The sequence below is a fragment of the Astatotilapia calliptera genome, chromosome 3 (assembly GCF_900246225.1).
Source record: "Astatotilapia calliptera chromosome 3, fAstCal1.2, whole genome shotgun sequence".
Lineage (NCBI taxonomy): Eukaryota > Metazoa > Chordata > Actinopteri > Cichliformes > Cichlidae > Astatotilapia > Astatotilapia calliptera.
Genome location: NC_039304.1, coordinates 20,344,627 through 20,366,634, shown reverse-complemented (window position 1 = coordinate 20,366,634; position 22,008 = coordinate 20,344,627). Strand labels below are relative to the sequence as shown.

At 39.0% G+C, this 22,008-nt stretch overlaps 1 protein-coding gene across 1 annotated transcript; it reads left to right on the top strand.

Moving 5' to 3' along the window:
* The first annotated feature begins 820 nt into the window (after positions 1-820).
* Positions 821-18,769, top strand: LOC113018867 (uncharacterized). Its single transcript, XM_026162257.1, has 13 exons — positions 821-923; positions 1,083-1,098; positions 1,178-1,269; positions 1,498-1,545; positions 2,312-2,327; positions 2,918-3,009; positions 3,457-3,507; positions 15,401-15,416; positions 16,009-16,100; positions 16,547-16,594; positions 16,715-16,777; positions 18,370-18,409; positions 18,518-18,769. The coding sequence occupies exons 1-12, from the start codon at positions 848-850 to the stop codon at positions 18,393-18,395; spliced, it is 636 nt and encodes a 211-aa protein (XP_026018042.1). The 5' UTR covers positions 821-847; the 3' UTR covers positions 18,396-18,409; positions 18,518-18,769.
* Positions 18,770-22,008: the final 3,239 nt, after the last annotated feature.

The window sequence follows — 22,008 nt, the reverse complement described above, 5'->3', positions numbered from 1 at the left end:
AGATCTGTGGGAGAGGAGAGAGCAGTTAGGGCAGGAAATCTGAGAGGGAATGTGACAAGACAGAGAGTGTGGCTGCAACAATGCCTTACTTGGAGTCCAGACTAGCTGGGGGTAAAGGATAAAGCAGAGGTCTGTGGAAACTGCTGAACGATGGGCAGGCAGGCAAGTGAGGAAGAGGCTCTGAGGGGGGCAGCAGTGGTGGTGAATAGGGGGGCAATGATCCAAGGCGGCAGGCGTCTGACTGGAGGTGAATGATGGCATGAAAAGAATCTTGAAGCAGGAAGAAACTGAAACAAGGGGAAAATCTGTTAGCATACAAATCTTATTTTCCTAGAAAGGATCCCAGCAGACCTGCCTGGTTACCTCACTGACGAGCTGCAGTCATGTTAACTATCCATTAACATTTGGCTACAGCCACCGAGGTCTTCAAGGTCAACTTAATGACTAAAAAGAAATCCTTATAACACAGAAACTATGATTCTTACAAAGGTGTTGTGTCTTGTCAACATATAGAAAATACTGTATAAAGATTTAAATTATAATTTGTTTGACCTCTGACCTCACTTTTACATTTCACATCTGCCCTTGTTGTCATGTTGAAACAAATCTGCCTTTGGACTTATTTTTACTGAACTACAAACTTCTCACAGTACAAATAAAACAAAATAAATACACTGAAAATACAATATTGTTCCTTTAAAAGTAAATGCTGTCAACAGAGTGAGCTGCCTTAGCAGAGATTTGTGCTCTCAGAGTTCTTCTTTTACACTTTATTAATAATTAATTATTGTTTGTTGTTGCAGTAACTGTGTCTGGAGCTGACAGCTCTTCATCTCCTGTGTGGTTGATGGTTGGACTGGTTTGTGGAGTCTCTCTCATTATTATTCTCCTGCTCTTGTTGTATCGCTGCAGACAGTCCAAGTGTAAGAGCCTCTTCTTTTCATGCTGTATTAGAGAGTTTATTTACTACATACACTTTAATTATTCACACATATACATGTATTCTGATCTCATGACACAAAATATCAGTGGAACAATTTATACATGACAAACATGTGTAATAACATTTGTCTCTTTCACAGATTCCTGCTTCACCAGGTTGGTAAAATACTTTTTATTATTATTTTAAACAAACATCAGTTACTTTTGAGTTTATTGTGTTTATTTCATGTTTTAGGTCGATCCAGTCTGAGAGTCACAGTCCGGGCTCCTCCACAAATCATGGAGTCAACCAGAATGAAACTCACGTGTACGGCTCTCTTCAACATGGTCAGCATTGAAAAACAGTTTTTATTATCATTATTAATATTTACTTTTATTAAACCTCCATTAACACGAACATTTGTCAGGTTCAGTTTGAGTTCACGAGTTTTTCAAAGAACATTTAAAGATCTTACAGTCCTGGTTTTGACTCACACAGTGTTTCTGTTTTTGCTCTGATCTTTAGTGTAACTGTAATAAAATGATTAATGTGAGCCTGGCTTGTTTTTTCTTTAGGTACTGCTGACGTCTATGAATCAGTCACACAAGTGACAAACAGAAATGGTACAGTATATGTGCTGAAAATCACAGAGCAGTTAGAGATGAAACTTGTTTTGGATTTAATGAAACTAATTTCATGTGACATGTTTTTACAAACCTGTAAATAAAATATGAACATTTCAGGATAGTTTTACAGAGTTTATTTACTACATTCACTTTAAATATTCAAACATTCATTCTGATCTGATGACAGAAAATATCAGTGAAACATTTAAACATAATAATTGTAATTGAAAGAATCTGAACAGTCTGATGAAGAAGACCAGCTCTGTTCTGGGACGTCCTCATGACCCAGTGGAGGTAGTCAGTGACAGGATGGTGGCTCAGCTGTCACCCCTGTTAGATAACACCTCCCACCCCACGCAGGTCACTCTGACAGCACTGAGCAGCTCCTGCAGTGACAGGCTGCTGCACCCACAGTGTGAAGGAGAGATTTAGGAGATCTTTCCTTCCAGCTGCTGTCAGACTCTACAACATACATCATCATGTGAAAGCACACATGCACACACTGGTGTCTGTAAATATCTCAATGTGCAATACTCTATACCTGCTGCTACTAACATCCATCGACTACACGATGAAATGCTTCCATTTGCAGCTGGTACAACAGAATTGAAATTCTCTACTTTTTGTGGTGTGCATTATTATTCATACTTTGTGATATATTATATTATTTAGTTTAGTCAGTTACTGTTCTTACTGTCTTTGAGCCACTGTGACCGCTTGGTTTCCTCTGAGATTAATAAAGTATTCTTATCTTATCTTACAGATTCCTGCTTCACCAGGTTGGTAAAATACTTTTTATTATTATTTTAAACAAACATCAGTTGCTTTTGAGTTTATTGTTGTCAGGTCTGCCGTGGCAGATGAGTGGAGGCTGAGAATTAGGACCTAAGATGCAGGCAGCTGAGATGCAAATGAGTTTTATTCATGAAGAGGTGAAACAAACAGAAACAGCAAAGGCAAAATGGTGATGCAGGGAGACACTGGGGACGACACAGAATGATGCAGGGAAAGAACACAGACGAACCAGCAACAAACACACGAGGACACACACTATAAATACACACAGAGGGAAACGTGGAATAGCAAACAGGAGGCAGACACAGCTGAACCAAATTGAACTGACAAGACAGGGGAAAACATAATCTGAACACACTAACAGAAGACATGGATCTTCACAATAAAACAGGAAATGCACAGAGACACGGTACAGACACTAAACAGAGGGAACACAGAAACCAAACTCTAGGAACTAAAAAGTCTAAACCCCAGTACACAATCAGAACAAACACAAGATCATAATAATGAAAAACACAAACCGTTGGGTCAAAAGACCGAGGACCATGACAATTGTGTTTATTTCCTGTTTTAGGTCGATCCAGTCTGAGAGTCACAGTCCGGGCTCCTCCACAAATCATGGAGTCAACCAGAATGAAACTCATGTGTACGGCTCTCTTCAGCATGGTCAGTATTTAAAACAATCTTTATTATCATTATTAATATTGACTTTTAGTGGGGAAAGGCTAATTGATCAATCTAAATTGCCCATAGGTGTGAATGTGGGAGTGAATGTGAGCGCGAATGGTTGTCTGTCCCTGTGTGTGAGCCCTGCGACAGACTGGCGACCTGTCCAGGATGTAGCCTGCCTCTCGACCTATGACAGCTGGGATAGACTCCAGCGCCCCTGAAAAGGATAAGCAGAAGCGAATGGATGGATGGATACTGACTTTTATTAAACCTCCATTAACACGAACATTTATCAGGTTCAGTTTGTGTTCAGCAGTTTTTTAAATAACATTTAAAGATCTTACAGTCCTGGTTTTGACTCACACAGTGTTTCTGTGTTTGCTCTGATCTTTAGTGTAACTGTAATAAAATGATTAATGTGAGCCTGGCTTGTTTTTTCTTTAGGTACTGCTGACCTCTATGAATCAGTCACACAAGTGAAAAACAACAGAAATGGTACAGTATATGTGCTGAAAATCACAGAGCAGTTAGACATGAAACTTGTTTTGGATTTAATGAAACTAATTTCATGTGACATGTTTTTACAAACCTGTAAATAAAATATGAACATTTCACTATTAGATAGTTTTACAGAGTTTATTTACTACATTCACTTTAATTATTCAAACATACATTCTGATCTGATGTTAGGGAAAATATTCTAAAACACTTCTTCAGTAAAGACTCAGAGACGAGAAACACAGACAGTTTTACTTGTTGCTTAGCAAGGGCAGCTCTGAGCTCTCGCACGAGAGTGAGGGCTCAGGGACTCGCGCTCAGAGACTGCCCCAGTCTTTATTTATAGTTCCTGTGTGTGTGTGTGTGTGTGTGTGTGTGTGTGTGTGTGTGTTGCTGATCAAAGGGTCATATAACATGAAAGCACAAAAGGTACATCCTTGGTCAGGAGAAGGGTGACCCCCCCCTCACCCTGGATAACACAGTGAGGAAGTCCAGCAGTTCATCTATATGTAAAGAAGCACTTAAACTAAAACAGACATAGCTACGTTAATCCTACCGTAAAACAATAAAACAATAAAACAAGGTACGAGCTCTTTCCCATGCTCCCAGGATGTGGGGGTGAACCAAGCCTGCTGAAAATCACACATCCTGTCACTACACAATTGATTATATGCCTCTAAACATACATGGTTAAACATTTCCTAATACAAATAACTACATGCAGTATTCTACCATATGCAAACTTATATCACTAAAAGATTATACTGACTACTAAATACAATTTTCCCTTGACATTCCCTCCTGTTGTCAGTAAAACTTAAAGTGAGATACCAGTTTGTAACATCTTGTTGTACATTTTCTGTCACATCATCATTAATTACACAAAGTCTTCATGTTCCAACAGGTCGGGGTCATTATCATCATCACTTGTCATAGCTGTATATGCAGCAACAGTAGAAAATATTATGCGGTTAATCATGAGTTTTAGACATGGCAATATACACGTTACAAAGACACAAAATAAAAATAAAAATATCCCAACTCCGATGAGTAGTCTTTTTAGCACCTGTAACCAGGAGCCAGTGTATAGCCAAGAAAACCAGTCACTTGTATCACTTACATAGTCCTGATTTTGGGCCTGCTGGATCTGTCTCAAAACATTCAGGGCGTCAGTCATGTTTGATGAATGTGCGTCTTCTTTATGTAAATGCAGCATGTGTTGTTGAAGAGGACACAAAGTCCCCTTTCTCTGCTAGTATCATAGAGTAGTTCTTCCCTGAGAGTTAGTCCAGGAACATATATAGTGTGGGGTATGTTGCCGTGCTAGGTAGATGGGAACAGACATAACAGTCTGTATTTGCCGAGTCTGCCTTTGTTCTGTCGTGGATATAACGGTACCAGGCATTGTTCATCCACGGATGGATGTGGTCTTGCGTCATATCTCTTAGGTGAGAGTTGTCATGTGTCCATCTTCTCTGCCTTCCTCCTGGTTCAGCTGTTTCCGGCACCAGCTGGGGTCCTGTAAAAGTGAGCGTCGTAGTCAAGGTAACCAAGAGGGTCCACCTCCCCATGGTTGCACACAGGTCCGTCACACCTCGCACTTGGTTGCCCTAGAGTTGATCAGAGGCTGGAGGTTGAAGTGCGAGCTTACCCTACGGGGGCTCAATCAGCACTCCCCCCTCACCACTGAAACAACCAAGTGTGAGATTTCTCTATTGTGCTGTCTTGGGGGTGCTGGGTCCAGTTATCTTAGTGCTGTTATGATCCCAGCAGTCTTCAGTGTGCCATCGTATGCTCAGTATAGTGACACAGCATTAGGTGATGTTCATAGGAAACTGCTGTCATCACCACCATAGCTTCTGGTTCCTGTGCTTTTTCCCAGAATCATGATATCATCCTTAGACTCCCTCTGCGTTGTCGATGGAGCTTGGCACGCTCCCCTCATCCTTCAGGTGCCCATCTGTTGTCCACAATCTCCTCTGTTGGCCTCTGGAAATCCCCTTTGGCACAGCTCTCATTCCAACGCAGTTTCATGGTCCTTGCTGTGGCTCCAAAGTCTGATCTCATGATGGGCCCCAACCAGCTCGACCTTTGACCTTAACCACTGCCTGGGCTGTCAGTTATGCCTGGAATGGTTCTCACTTCTCACTGGGCCTCTGAAGATTTCTCAGGAGATTACTGCTGCACCTTTATTTCCTTGCTAAGAGGAAAAACTTCTATTTGGAGAGCATGTCAACAATCATCAAACCACATTTTGTGTTCAGTGAACTTCACTTATAGGCCATCAAAGCCTCATCTGAACATGGATGCACTGCTTGCATAGGTTTAATACCTGTAAATGAACTGTTAATCTCACAAATCGCTGCAAAATCATAAAAATCATATAAAACAAAATTTAATGTTAATTCATTGTTTCATATTAATCCTGGATCCCTCCTCTTGACTCATGGACACTCCCATGAGTCAACTCATCAAAACCAGATTCCTGTCTTAAAGAAAAAGTTAAATAGATCATATCCCAGGTAACATCAGGGCATCTCCTCCTCTGGAGCAGCACCACCCTGGACTTATAATCCTGCAATAAAAGATGTTAGTGTGTTTTGTATATTAAATTCGCATAATAAAAACTGGCTCCGCCAGGAGCCTGCATACACACTATCATGGCCTGGAAAACAAGATCTGGAAATGAAATCAAACTTCACACTTATAAACAATTATATCATAAGAGTAATAAAGCATTTAGCATCAGCAAGACAAGTGTCATGTGCAGGTTTTCTCAAATCATTAAATCACTATTATTACCCCAATTTGATCATCCCATGTACTCAGTTAACATTAATGTAATCAGTGACTTCTCTTAAGCAAAGTCACTCCACTCACATATTATTATGGGTTCAAAAGTGGCCAGCAAATGAGCCCATATCAAACTATCCCATAAACACCGTAATCTCTTATTTGTTTTACTCATGTCACTTGTCCGCTTCAGCTGAATCTTCTAAATGCAGTCTCAGAAAAACAAAGCAACACACATTGACTATCCTGGTGGGCAGGTATCGGCCATCCACATTCCAGAGGTGCCATAAAACACCATAAAGTTAACACTCGCTGTGGAAAAGTAACACTGGTCTCATCACAGTATGTCTCAAACTATATTAATTTCTCCATCAGACATATAGCCTGTAACTACAGTTTTCTTCACACATAAACCCAGAAATCTTGTAGTAGAGAAACATTAGCCAGTATTCCTATAAATCACATGATCAAACACATGAAGAACCGTAATGCTGTAAAAACGAAAATGCAAATGTTAGCGCTTGCGCAGGCGTATGCATACTTTGTCACAGTTATCTCTGTGAGCACACAAGCTAGTGAATGACACACACATAGTAAATTCACAGACACAGAAAATGGCATTTAAAATGTTAAATCATCACGCAACCTCGAGTGTTGCTGTCATCTTTCTGCTCCTGTAAAGGGAAGCACACACAGACTCATCTGCACCCCTGCCAGGCGGGGGTCAACTTCACACAGTCGTGTAACATCAGTAAAGTCTTGTCAGCTTTGTCAGCTTTTACCAGTCAGTCAGTTTGTTTTCCTTTCACTCACTCATTCATGCATTCATTCTTTCTTTCTTTGCTGATAGTGGAACCTATCGTCGCATTTAGTTTCCACTCTCAGCAAAATGACGTCATTTCAAAAAAGAAAAAGAAGAACTTTAATTTGGATTACATCGCTGGATCCTTTTTTAGGACAGGGACTCTCATTTAATAATTGTCCCAAATAAGTGGCTTTCTCCAGAGTCCATTTAAATGTGGAGAACTCACTTGGCACAATTTTCTCGACGACGTGTAGCGCTTTTAATTCCCGACGTGCAGATCTGCTTAAAGAACAGAAATAAACAAACAAAATCAGTGCCTGTTCAAAAGATAAAAAATGAAAAATAACAGAGATTATCAAACAAAACTTTCAGTGCACTGTGAAAGTATCAAAATAAAAAGGCCTTGTTAAGTCATGACACAAACTTCTCATCTCAGGAGGGTAAATCACACCATTAGCATGGTTCATCATACCATCATACTAATTGGCAGGCTCGACTTCACAACAAAAGAAAAATCATCAGCTAGATTCACTCCAAACCAACCATCAACTGCACAACACACAACATAACCCTAATGTCTTCTTTAACTTATGAGTTTAATCACCAGGTCTGTGCTCTTCACTCATTTAGGCCACAGATCTATTTTATTCAATTTTCCTTTTTCCTTCATCATAAAACATGTGACATGCTGTCATGCACTTCACAAAAGAAGTTTGTTCTGACGTATTCAGAGTTGTGTATCTAAATACAGGATTCACTCGCACATCAAAACAGGAAACTCAGTGTTTTAGAGTCTCCACTCAACACACAACAACTCCAACACACCTCATTCACTCGTGCTAAAATTCAGTCACCTTTCATTAATCTAAGAACGATCAACTAATTTGCATATCAGCTATTAACCCACTAAGTTGACAGGACGACAGAAAAGCATGTTCAAAATAGTATCACAAAAGACAATTTCCCTCATATAGTAAATTACTTGTGCTGCATTAATCAAGCAGGAAGCTTCTCCCAATTTACTATATCAACAACTAAATTTATTGTCTGATCACTGGTCGGTCAAACCAGGATCTTTTTTCCCACAAAAGTTAAATTGTTGTCCTGTAACCTAGAGAGTCAATTTTTGCATTGGATAAATTCAGTATTTGATAACAAGTGTCTGCTAAATTGACACTATTTTAACTAGAGATGGACCGATCCGATATTACGTATCGGTATCAGTCCGATACTGACCTAAATTACTGGATCGGATATCGGAGAAAAATAAAAAATGTAATCCGATCCATTAAATATCACGAAAGCACCTCACAAAACTTGCAACACGCCGTAACTCGCCTCAGAACGTTAGCACGTCGGAGCAGTATGCATCACGTGATAGAGCGGCTGTGGCATGCGGGACCTGTCGGTGGTCTGGATAGCATGTGGAGCTTCGCTAGCAACCCGGCATTTCATCTCCGACAAAGTTATCCCGAGAGAAGTAAAGCAAGTGTGTAAGTCCATCTCTGAATGTTTGTAAAGCATTCCTGCGTTAAGCTTAACAAGCGATATATGGAGCGACTGCCTCTTCTTGCTGCTACTTCAATCATGAAACTGCTTAACGATCAGCTGATCGGCTTTTCTGTCGCGAGTCCGTGTCTCTTGTTTGCTTTTGGCCCACTTTGCACCAGAAAGAGGAAACCAGCGGCTGAACAACAGCAGCTCGTTTAAGCTTGATAAGCTGTTGTTAGAATTTATTTACTTTCTACTCGAGGATCTTTTTCTACGTAGCTGACGCTGGTAACTGTGCAGGGGCGGATCTAGCAAAGTTTAGCCAGGGGGGCCGATAGGGCATTAACAGGGAAAAGGGGGCACAAAGACATACTTTTCTTTCTTATTCTCATTTAAAATGTCTAGCTTTTAATAAATAATTATCTGACACCCAAAGTTTTAATTTGATGCAAAATGAATAGAAGTCCATTACTGTATATAGTAACTATTAAGTCTAATATACCCTAGTAAGCTATAGTACTTTTTCCTTTGGGAAGGTATCATCTGTGCAGTCTGCAATTTTGTTGAAGAAAGATGTTGAATCTATTTAATATTTCTTGAAAAATAATTGATTTCTGTCCATTTTTTTTCACACTGCATCAAATTAAGGTTGGTTACGTCGATTAAGCATCATGAGGTGGAGCGTGAGGGGTGGTTCCCTATTTTTTATTTATTTATTTTTGTTGTTGCTGGGAGTTGGAACCCTATTAGTTAGGTTGCTTAATATTTACGCTAAGTACTCTTTAAAATACCAGACTAGGGAGGATGGTGTAGGTTTGAGTTTATTAGATTGATCAGTATTGCTGAACTATGAAATTTTTTTTTTTGCATACAGGTATAACAGAATAGCTTTAGTGTAGTTGTTGTTTTAAACTTGAGTATGAACTTATACAAAATGCAGCAAGATATTTAAAAAACAGTTGTGTTGATTAAAAAACACTATATCGGATTCATATCGGTATCGGCAGATATCCAAATTTATGATATCGGTATCGGTATCGGACATAAAAAAGTGGTATCGTGTCATCTCTAATTTTAACACTGATGAAAGATAACAAGCTTCATTGCATGTGTGTTTGTGTTATTAGGCAGGTCTAATGCATGTCTGTGGAGCTGCATATCCAGCAGAGCATGTTCTTAAAGCTGCCTTTCCTACACACTTCTCTACTATTGTTTGATCATTTCTTAACTAATGTGCTATGAGTCCACTGGTCTTTGCATCACACTAAGTGATTTGGACAAGGTGATAAACAGACTCACACGCTTAAGATGTTGTCTAGTCTTCATGAGTTATTTTGTGTTTGTATTAGTAGGGTTAATACATTTTCTGTTTTTATGTATCCTTTCATGTACCTTCCCCCTTTTTTCTGAAACAAAACTCCATTCACTCCAAATTTTGTTTCAGAAACATCTAAATGAAAAACTCTGTCATAGTCAGGCACAGCTAAACCCCAAATGCTTGCAGGTTACCATCGGCAACCACACTGTGTGTTGTTAACCCCTCCTACAAATGCCCTCTTTTAATGTGTAACACTTTGTGTATGATTTTTATTATCTCTGGTGCATATTATCATATTATCCATTTTTCTAGCAGTACACTTGCATATCTCAGTGCTTGTCTTCCTCCCCCTTTTGTGGTGGTCTGGACACTGTGTCAATCCTCCACTTCCAGGCAGTCGCTTGTCTCCCCGAATTCCTTAACCTAATTTGACTCCCCACACTAAAACAGCAGCCTCAGCCCTCATGAAAGCTCCTTTCCTTCTCTCCCACTTTTCAGTCCAATGGCAGTCAGGTTTTTTTTTTTTTTCTTTTTTGTCCCGTGTCTCTCTTATTGCCATCTCACTCCAAACATGGCAAATGTCAAACTCAGACAGTCTTCTCAAAAGTCCTTCACACACAGTGAGGTTGCAGATGGCTGGAAACGCATCTCCATCCATCCAATCTAGATGGTGGTTCTTCTCTTTCTGATGCCGTTTGCCCACAGCGCTGCTGGACCTCTCTGCTCAGATTGTCTCTTGGACTCCTGTCCACTGTTGATGTACATGCTCGTGCTTCTGAAACCGCACTCGGTGTCTTCAGGGAGAGATTCGTTTCCTTGGAGCTTGCTTGTTCGGGATGAGGACGGGAAGCTGCAAAACAATTCAGCCAAAAATTCTGGCTGAGTGTTTCTAATTTTTCTAATGATTTCAACCTATAATTTTCTTCCGACTGCTGCCCGTGGAGGATTGATCCAGGTCCGTTCCCCACCTGTAAACAACAGACTGAGAGACTTTCATTATTATCATCACTGCTTAATCAACACACATCTCTCTCTCTCTGTTTTTGTGAACCGTCCTTTCTTAAAAGCAGAAAATAAGATTGTAGTTGTTCTTGGTTGATCAACACAAAACTTTTTCCTATAATTATTATTCATCTACAATGTAAATTCTTTCTCTTTTTCACTCTTTTTCACTCTTTTTTTTTTCTTCTTAAATAGCTGATGATCTGCAGAATCACCGCTCTCACAATCAAAAACAATTATTTTTACACAGCGCACAAAAACACTGTGACGTCAGACACATTCACACTCACTTTTTCATCTGCGTAAATAAATCACATGGCTGATGATATGTGCCACGGTGATCCATAAATATGATCACCAGTTTATTTAACTATTTTTCAACCCAACAAAACAAATAAACAAAAACATGATGCTGATGCTATGAACACTCTACACACAAGTCAAGATGCAGGAAAACTGCTCACGGAAACGCTGCACCAGAGGCGGAGCCAGACATTTGAAACACCCGGGGCTTAGCCCAAAGAGTAGTATGCATGCATAATATATAAAATAACATTTACCTGAGTTTTTTCTTTGAAAGAACCCTCTAATGTCCATTCTTATGTTTCAGTACATAACTGAAACCGATTTAGTCGGGGAGGGTAAGAACTGAAAATATGAAATAAACACACGTAAGCTAAGACTCTCTAAAAAAAAATAGCATTTGTTCGGCTTTTCATTTTGCCATTTGTTGATTCACTTGAAGAGCGAGTAACGTAATATTGGTCAAGTGATCAGTTTCATATCAATCTTTCGTGATGCACCGTCATATTTACATTATTTGTACGGTACGAATGATTTGCTTTGGTACCTGGTCAAACTTAAGCTCTCCTTAGTATGGCTGGCTCCGTCTCTCCAACAGCGCACTCACGGGCAGCAGCTGCCCCGCCCCCTCGCTCAGTCGCTTAGTGCCTGAGCTTGGATCATACCAATATCAGGGGGGGATTCACGCACAGTCGTAAATTCCCACAGTGTGCACTATGTGCTTCGAATATTGTGTGTACTTTTTGTTTTATACAGTTGTCAGCAGAGGCGGAGCCAGACATTTGAAACACCCGGGGCTTAGCCCAAAGAGTAGTATGCATGTGGGATTTTTTTTTTTTTTTTTTTTTTTGGGGGGGGGGGGGGGGGGGGTGTAGAAATGACTAAAAGATTAATAGGCTCTGTTCAAAAAAGAATGACTTCATATAGGGAAAAATATATATCACATGTGCAGGACACCTTAAACTAGTTTTTTAATTAAGCAGCAAGGCAGAACAAGGTCAGGGCTGTATCAAGACACGAGGACTAAACCCCAATTCAACCAGACCCAGAACTGATCCAGAATTAAAACAGGACTACAACAGTTCAAAATCAGGACTACTGAGGACTTAACCAAGACAGAACCAGAATCAGAACTAGATGATAGCACTAAAAATCATCATAGACCTGCACTACACTTATTTTTTAATTCTACCAAAGTCCACTATTTAGACTGAGAAAAGTTTATATAATTATTTAGCCTTGTTGTGCAAACAAGCCTGCATAACTTAATAAATACAGAATTTGAAAAATAACAAACCTAAAAAGAAACACTAGGTACGAGATACATGAGTACCTATGATACGGTGATACTTTTGGTAAACAACCATTTGACTAACATGTGTGTCTCACCTGCTCTTGTTCATCTGTTCTGTCCTCGTTCTCCTCTCTCTCCCTCTTTGTGCTGACAATCATCAAATATACAGTTGAAACCAGATATTTACTCTTCAGATAAAAACACTTTTTTAATTGTAAGATCAAATCAGACTAAATGTTTATTTTTTTAGATTGATAAATATAAAAACATATTTGTTAACTTTAAGAGTAAAGAGAGAAACTATCTGTATTTCTTAATTGCAAATGGCACCAAATTGTATTCAAACTTGAGCCACATTTATGGAGCTCCACAGTTCTTTTCCTGGTGTTTTGGTTGATATCTCTTGATTTTCCCATGTCAAAGAAACAGGCTCTGTGTTTTGCCTTGTATGCATCCACAGCTGTGCCACCAATTTACTCACATGGACTCTACTAACCTATCAGAAGCTTCTTCAGCTCAGAATGGAATCGTCTGGAGTTTTCTTATTAATTAACAATAAATTTAGTGTACATGTACTCCTAAATTTGATGAAAGTGATAAAAATAGCTCTGTCTCTCTTTATTCTGAAATTTAACTAATTCAAAATATATTTCAATATTTATCTAAAACAAAAATTTATTCTAAATTGATGTTGTACAGTAAAAATGTTTTATGTTTTCTCCCTAAAGTGTAAATATCTGGTTACAAATGTGAATATCCTGCTGTGTACTGAAATCCCTCTTGTTTTGCATAGAAATATACTGAACAACATACAAAGCATAATATATAAAATAACATTTACCTGAGTTTTTTCTTTGAAAGAACCCTCTAATGTCCATTCTTATGTTTCAGTACATAACTGAAACCGATTTAGTCGGGGAGGGTAAGAACTGAAAATATGAAATAAACACACGTAAGCTAAGACTCTCTAAAAAAATAGCATTTGTTCGGCTTTTCATTTTGCCATTTGTTGATTCACTTGAAGAGCAAGTAACGTAATATTGGTCAAGTGATCAGTTTCATATCAATCTTTCGTGATGCACCGTCATATTTACATTATTTGTACGGTACGAATGATTTGCTTTGGTACCTGGTCAAACTTTAGCTCTCCTTAGTATGGCTGGCTCCGTCTCTCCAACAGCGCACTCACGGGCAGCAGCTGCCCCGCCCCCTCGCTCAGTCGCTTAGTGCCTGAGCTTGGATCATACCAATATCAGGGGGGGATTCACGCACAGTCGTAAATTCCCACAGTGTGCACTATGTGCTTCGAATATTGTGTGTACTTTTTGTTTTATACAGTTGTCAGCCAGGCATCTAACTATGAAAAAATTACACTCCAAAATACCCCGGGCTTCTGACAAAACAACCCGGGCTTAAGCCCCGTAAGCCACCCCCACGCTCCGCCCCTGGTGTTAACCCTTGTATGGTGTTCGGGTCTGTGAGACCCGTGTTCAGTTTTTTTCAAAAGAAAAATTAAACAATTAATTATTTTTTCACGTGTAAATGTGTTGTGTCTTTCCACTCACTCCACTTGATTATAACTGATTTATTTATAACATTTTATATAAAAGAAAAACGAGAAGCACATTAATTCATAAATGTGATCTAACAAAGGTAAAGGGAAAAAATTAACCATGCTTGCTGTTCATATGTCTTGTAATTGGGATGAAGTAAACATCTGTTGAGTAATTTAACATAAAATTGTTTGATAGTGTTAATTTGGAAAGCCAAAACTCTAGCGGGTCCACCAGACCCATGAACACTGGCTGAGTAACAAAAATACGAACACCACACAAGGGTTAAAATCACTGTTTGGTGTGTGTGTGTGTGTGTGTGTGTGTGTGTGTGTGTGTGTTGCTGATCAAAGGGTCATATAACATGAAAGCACAAAAGGTACATCCTTGGTCAGGAGAAGGGTGACCCCCCCTCACCCTGGATAACACAGTGAGGAAGTCCAGCAGTTCATCTATATGTAAAGAAGGCACTTAAACTAAAACAGACATAGCTACGTTAATCCTACCGTAAAACAATAAAACAATAAAACAAGGTACGAGCTCTTTCCCATGCTCCCAGGATGTGGGGGTGAACCAAGCCTGCTGAAAATCACACATCCTGTCACTACACAATTGATTATATGCCTCTAAACATACATGGTTAAACATTTCCTAATACAAATAACTACATGCAGTATTCTACCATATGCAAACTTATATCACTAAAAGATTATACTGACTACTAAATACAATTTTCCCTTGACATCTGATGACAGAAAATATCAGTGAAACATTTAAACATAATAATTGTAATTGAAAGAATCTGAACAGTCTGATGAAGAAGACCAGCTCTGTTCTGGGACGTCCTCATGACCCAGTGGAGGCAGTCAGTGACAGGATGGTGGCTCAGCTGTCACCCCTGTTAGATAACACCTCCCACCCCACGCAGGTCACTCTGACAGCACTGAGCAGCTCCTGCAGTGACAGGCTGCTGCACCCACAGTGTGAAGGAGAGATTTAGGAGATCTTTCCTTCCAGCTGCTGTCAGACTCTACAACATACATCATCACGTGAAAGCACACATGCACACACTGGTGTCTGTAAATATCTCAATGTGCAATACTCTATACCTGCTGCTACTAACATCCATCGACTACACGATGAAATGCTTCCATTTGCAGCTGGTACAACAGAATTGAAATTCTCTACTTTTTGTGGTGTGCATTATTATTCATACTTTGTGATATATTATATTATTTAGTTTAGTCAGTTACTGTTCTTACTGTCTTTGAGCCACTGTGACCACTTGGTTTCCTCTGAGATTAATAAAGTATTCTTATCTTATCTTACAGATTCATGCTTCACCAGGTTGGTAAAATACTTTTTATTATTATTTTAAACAAACATCAGTTACTTTTGAGTTTATTGTTGTCAGGTCTGCCGTGGCAGATGAGTGGAGGCTGAGAATTAGGACCTAAGATGCAGGCAGCTGAGATGCAAATGAGTTTTATTCATGAAGTGGTGAAACAAACAGAGACAGCAAAGGCAAAATGATGATGCAGGGAGACACTGGGGACGACACAGAATGATGCAGGGAAAGAACACAGACGAACCAGCAACAAGAACACGTGGACACACACTATAAATACACACAGAGGGAAACGTGGAATAGCAAACAGGAGGCAGACACAGCTGAACCAAATTGAACTGACGAGACAGGGGAAAACATAAAGTGAACACACACAAACAGAAGACATGGATCTTCACAATAAAACAGGAAATGCACAGAGACACGGTACAGACACTAAACAGAGGGAACACAGAAACCAAACTCTGGGAACTAAAAAGTCTAAACCCCAGTACACAATCAGAACAAACACAATATCATAATAATGAAAAACACAAACCGTTGGGTCAAAAGACCGAGGACCATGACAATTGTGTTTATTTCCTGTTTTAGGTCGATCCAGTCTGAGAGTCACAGTCCGGGCTCCTCCACAAATCATGGAGTCAACCAGAATGAAACTCATGTGTACGGCTCTCTTCAGCATGGTCAGTATTTAAACCATCTTTATTATCATTATTTATATTGACTTTTAGTGGGGAAAGGCTAATTGAACAATCTAAATTGCCCATAGGTGTGAATGTGGGAGTGAATGTGAGCACGAATGGTTGTCTGTCCCTGTGTGTGAGCCCTGCGACAGACTGGCGACCTGTCCAGGATGTAGCCTGCCTCTCGACCTATGACAGCTGGGATAGACTCCAGCGCCCCTGAAAAGGATAAGCAGAAGCGAATGGATGGATGGATACTGACTTTTATTAAACCTCCATTAACACGAACATTTATCAGGTTCAGTTTGTGTTCAGCAGTTTTTTAAATAACATTTAAAGATCTTACAGTCCTGGTTTTGACTCACACAGTGTTTCTGTGTTTGCTCTGATCTTTAGTGTAACTGTAATAAAATGATTAATGTGAGCCTGGCTTGTTTTTTCTTTAGGTACTGCTGACCTCTATGAATCAGTCACACAAGTGAAAAACAGAAATGGTCAGTATATGTGCTGAAAAGCACAGAGCAGTTAGAGATTAAACTTATTTTTAATTTAATGAATCTAATTTCATGTTATATGTTTTAACAATCCTGTAAATAAAAATATGAACATTTCAGGATCAGATGAATACGATGACATCACCTCCTCTCTTATTGAGTTTAAAGATCTTAGAACTAAGAGTGAGTACACCAAAGTTAATTTTATAAAAAGAAAACCTGGTTTGGAAAGATTTTTAATTAGTATGAAATTCATTTTGGGTGGACTTATTAATATAAGTTAGGTCTGGCGGCATTTTTCTCATGTTAGGAAACAGACATTTATTCAAATGTATTATTTTGTTCTTTTCACCTTTTTAAATCTGTGTATTTAGTGAGATGGGAAAACAGTTAAACACCAAACAAATGAAGAATAAAAACACATGTTCGTTGTTCTTTGCAAGCTACATGTTTACTGTACAAGCCAAAAGTAATCTATTACTGGCATTATTAGCATGACAACACATTACAGTGATATCAAAGTGCCACTGCACTAAGAACCAATTATTAGTCTGAACCAAAGCTAAGTGGATAATAAAGCTGTATTTTACTCTGATCACTTCCTTCAACATTAAACTCGTCACTTGGATATTTCTGATCAAACTGAACAAAGCATGAGCTTACATGAGCTTAAGTATTCATACCTGTTGAACTTCTACACATTTTGACACCTTTTTTAAACTGAGATTTTCTCTGATAGACCAACACAACGTAGCACATAATTGTGAAGTGGTATGAAAATGATACATGGTTTTAAAAAGTGTGGCGTGCATTTGTTTTCAGCCACCTGTACTCTGATATCCCTCATTAAAATCCAGTGCATTCATTTACTTTCAGAAGTCACCTATTTAGCTGCTCTGTGGAGGCCTCAGTGGTTTGTTAGAGAACATTAGTGAACAAACAGCATCATGAAGACCAAGGAACTCACCAGACAGGTCAGGGATAAAGTTGGAGATAAGTTTAAAGCAGGGTTAGGTAATAAAAAAATATCCCAAGCTTTGAACATCTCAAGGAGTATTGTTCAATCCATCATCCAAAAATGGAAAAAGCATGCTACAACTGCAAACCCAGGGTGATCTCTAAAACCTGCAGGACACCAGCCGACCCCTGGTTTAGATCAAAGAATATTCTTGTGTTAGAATGGCTCAGTCAAAGTCCAGACCTAAATCCCACTGAGCATCTGTGGCAAGACTTGAAAAATTGCTGTTCACAGTCTGGCTGAGCTTGAGCCATTTTGCAACAAATAATTGGCAAACATTTCAGTCTGTAGATGTGCAAAGCTGGTAAAGACTTGCAGCTGTAAATGCAGCGAGCAGTGTCTCTACAAAGTATTGACGAAGGTGGGTTGAAAACAAATGCATGCCACACTTTTCAGAGTTTTATTTGCTTAAAATTTTGAAATCCATGTATCATTTTCATACCACTTCACAGTTCTGCACTATTTGTGTTGGTCTATCACAGAACATCCTAATAAAAACATTTAAGTTGGTGGTTGTAAGGTGACAAAATGTGTAAACGTTCAAAGGGTATGATACTTTTTCAAGTCACTGTCAGTTCCCAGGAGAGGTCTTAATGTTTTTTTTACTGATACAGAAGAAGATAGAGAAGTGTTTCAGCTTCACATGTTTTGCAAAAAAAATCTTTACAACACAGAACAAATTACAAATGATAAGTTATGTGTCTGAGGCCAGATGTTTACATGAAAGTAAAACCAGATGATTTCCTCGTCCACACAGATACAGAGTCTGTCTCCGCCTTCTAAACAAATCCTATAAGGTACAGTAACATTACACACCTGTAAAGACTCAAACACAAAACAGAACTTCACTTTGCATCAAGGGGAGACAATGCTTTTATAATAAACCTTATTGTTCTCCAACACAGGTGGGACAGACAGAGGGGCAGCCAGTGACCCCTCACACACGTCCTTATGCTGATATCCAGGCAGGTTCTCAGTGTTTGTAGCTGCTGATTTATGCAGCAAACATTTCCACAGTCCTCTGCAGCAGATTATAGAAACACTTCTTTTCTCAGCTCACAACAGAAGATCTACAGCTGGGACACTGTTAAGTGGTTCTACGTGAAAAATAGTTAAATATTTACTCAAACATGTTCTTGTATGTAAAGCAGGTTCAAATGCATGAAATTACATTTGTCCTTTATAGTGGACATTAAAAAACACCACATGTATAAATGATAATTTACATCTTAGAGCCCTGCTCTCAAACACTGACTCAGATGTAACTGTCTGTGAAACTGGATTTAAGAAATAAGAACTTAAAGTTCACAAAACATGTCAAACAGACTCTCCTTCATGAAGTCCTCGTTCATAAAGTGCTTCACAGACCTGAACATTACAGCTAACAGCTGGATTTTCCTGTGTCAGTGCAGCTAACCAAACAGCGCAGAACCTCTTACTGCTAAAGAGACAGACGGTGAAAGCAGACAGTATGTCCTCCGTTTTAACATAAAACTCATTGTTGCAGCTGACAGCAGCACAACAGTGACCCCATTAAACTGATGTTTAGTTTTAGTGTCCTTATTTTCACTGAGTTATTGGTTCTGCTATTAGTTACTTAGCATAAACTGATGTGAGTCTTTTGACTGAAACAAACCGACCTGGTGATGTGATGCTCTGTACTGACAGAAGATGGCGCTGAACATCTTTTTATAACTCTAAGCACTTATTTCTTAAATGAAGCTTCACAGTCAGAGTTACATCTGTGTCAGTTTTTGAGAGCTGGGCTCCATGATGTACATCAGCATTTATACATGTAGTGTTTCATGTCCCCTTTAATGCTGAACACCTGATGTGACATTTCCACACATTAATTCTGCTCAGTACCTGATTGTTTTACATGTTTTCCATCTGGTTTTTGTGATTTGGTTCATGTAAACATTTCTGATGGTTTTATTTTCATCAAAATATTTTAATTTGCACTTAAGTTTGAACTCTTAGAGATTACACTCACTTTGTTTTCACAGACTTGTGACCATGACACAAAACTACAGACAGAAGTGGATAAAATCTCAGTGTTACTGGTTTTAGAAATGCTTTACGATAATAAAAAATACATCATTTAGAGTCAAAATATCATAAATGGTAACAAATATAACTGTTATCTTCGGGTTAGTCACAGTCAAATCATCATCTGCATCAATGAATGTCAGTGAGGCGTCCTGAAAGTCGTCACGTCTCCTGTTCAGTGACCGTCTCTGAGAATCACTCTCCTCTCCAATCAAATCACTTTTCTTCTGTTTATCCTCTGAGTTGCTCTTTGATGGTTATGAATCATCGCTCTTCTTTAAACTGTGAAGTCGTTGCTGTTCTTGGGAGACATTTCTCTTTTGTTCTGGTATCAAATTGCTTCGTGTTTGCTGAGCTTCACCATCTTTCTGGTCACCTGTCAAACTGTTGCTCATGTTTCCAGAGCAGCTTTTCTTCTGCTCAGACTGCATGTGCGTGTGTGTGTTTCCAGCTATACCATACATAGACACGCGACCTTTCAATGACCTTAAACCGTGTGTATGAGGTATGCAGAAAAGCAGAAACAAGCACCTTGCTAAACTATAAAAACAGGAACTTGTAATAGGTCATGTCTCAAACAAACATTTAAAGGTGTGAAGTCTTGCACTTTAGAAGAAACAGAACATGGTGCTTTCCTAATGTATAACATAGCTCATCTCTGGACTAAGCTGCACTCTAAATAAAGAAAGCACATTTTGTCAGCACAGACACAGATAAAGGAAATAGTAGAAGGTTGAAAATAAATCCTCTGACTGTCTGACTTCTTCATAATTATAGCCATATTAGGACAGATAAAGGCAATGATTATATATCTATATATTTTAGCACAAATGACAATATAAAAAATATCAATGCCAACAGAATCTGCCTCTGTTTAGTTTTTCTGTTCATTTGTCCAGACTGACACTTCTTTTGCTCTAAGAAATAAGAACACAATGATCGGGACGGTGTAAGCTACAACCCTATAATCACTTTCTGTCACCGACATCTCAGCTAAACCTGTGTAGAGTCATCCAATAATAACAACTGGGGTTGCCACGATTCGCTGACTAGTCACGATCAGGTCAGCTAGTGTTCAACACAAAAACAAGAAGAAGCCGTCTCCAGTATCGTAGCTGTGTCCAAATTCAGGGGCTGCATCCTTTGCAGGCTGGATTTGTAGGTCGATAACGTTACAGCAACGCAACGAAGACTGTCCAACCTCGAAGACTCCTCCAAATGTGTCCTTTTCCCTAGATTGAAAGGATGGGTCGGGTGTATTCTTTGTGGCCCGATCTAACCCAGAATTCATAGCGCGGCCAATTCTAGTTTCCAACAATGGCGGCAGCTACTTTGTTTTAATATTACTCTTTCTTGGTCACAAAATAAATGTTTAAGATATTTTCAGTCGAGAATGTAGCTGTGTAAACTTCAAATATCTGCTCGATTTATCAGGACATTACATATTTGCAAAAGTGTTGCGATCTACCCTCATTCATGTTGTGTGTTCTGTCTGCCTGCGTAAGTTTATTTTGTATTTTACTTCAGCCAGTTTTCTGTTTTGTCGTCCAGCATTAAAGCTGTATTTAAGTTCACCTTTTGCTTCCATCTGTGTGCATTTTGGGTGCCACCGGAAGTAGCATATGCTAAGGTGCACATAGTCTTTTCGCATTACCTCAGTAAGACCATGTGAAAATTAAAACAAATCATCCTGGGTGAACTTAAACACATTTGTTCCCCTTTTGTTAAGACAGAAAAACACAGCACACAAAAATACTGCAAAAGGACGGTCACCTTATATACATGGTGTATAAACTCAACATGCACATTTCACTTAAAAATTAAGATGTTAACAAATCAACTTGTTAGAGATATTCTTCTCCTGTTGAACCCCCCCCCCCCCCCCCCACCCAAAAATAAATAAATAAATAAATACGTCTTATCAGATATTGATGCTTCTTTCCTGTGTGATAGAAAATAGGAGACTGATGTTTGTTTTTTAAGTTAATTCCCAATAAAACTGTTTTGTTGCAAACTACATTGCTGTCTGTATTATTGCTGAAGTCCTAAATGATCACTTTTAAAGTGTTTGTGCTGATAACATCATGCACAGTCAGACAGTCATGGAGAACAGCACTGACTGGGAGGCTTTGAACAGATCACATAGTTCAATTCAACATATGAGACTTTAAGAATGCACAAGCATCTACTTAAAATCTATTTAATTTATCATCTATGATATTATTATGTGCAATTCCAATGTACTTTGTTCATCTCCCTTAAATAAACAGGCAGCCTTAAAGTATGAAATATTCATGTACAAACACATATAAATGTGTGAACTGTCTCAGTGGCTGATTGTGCCCCA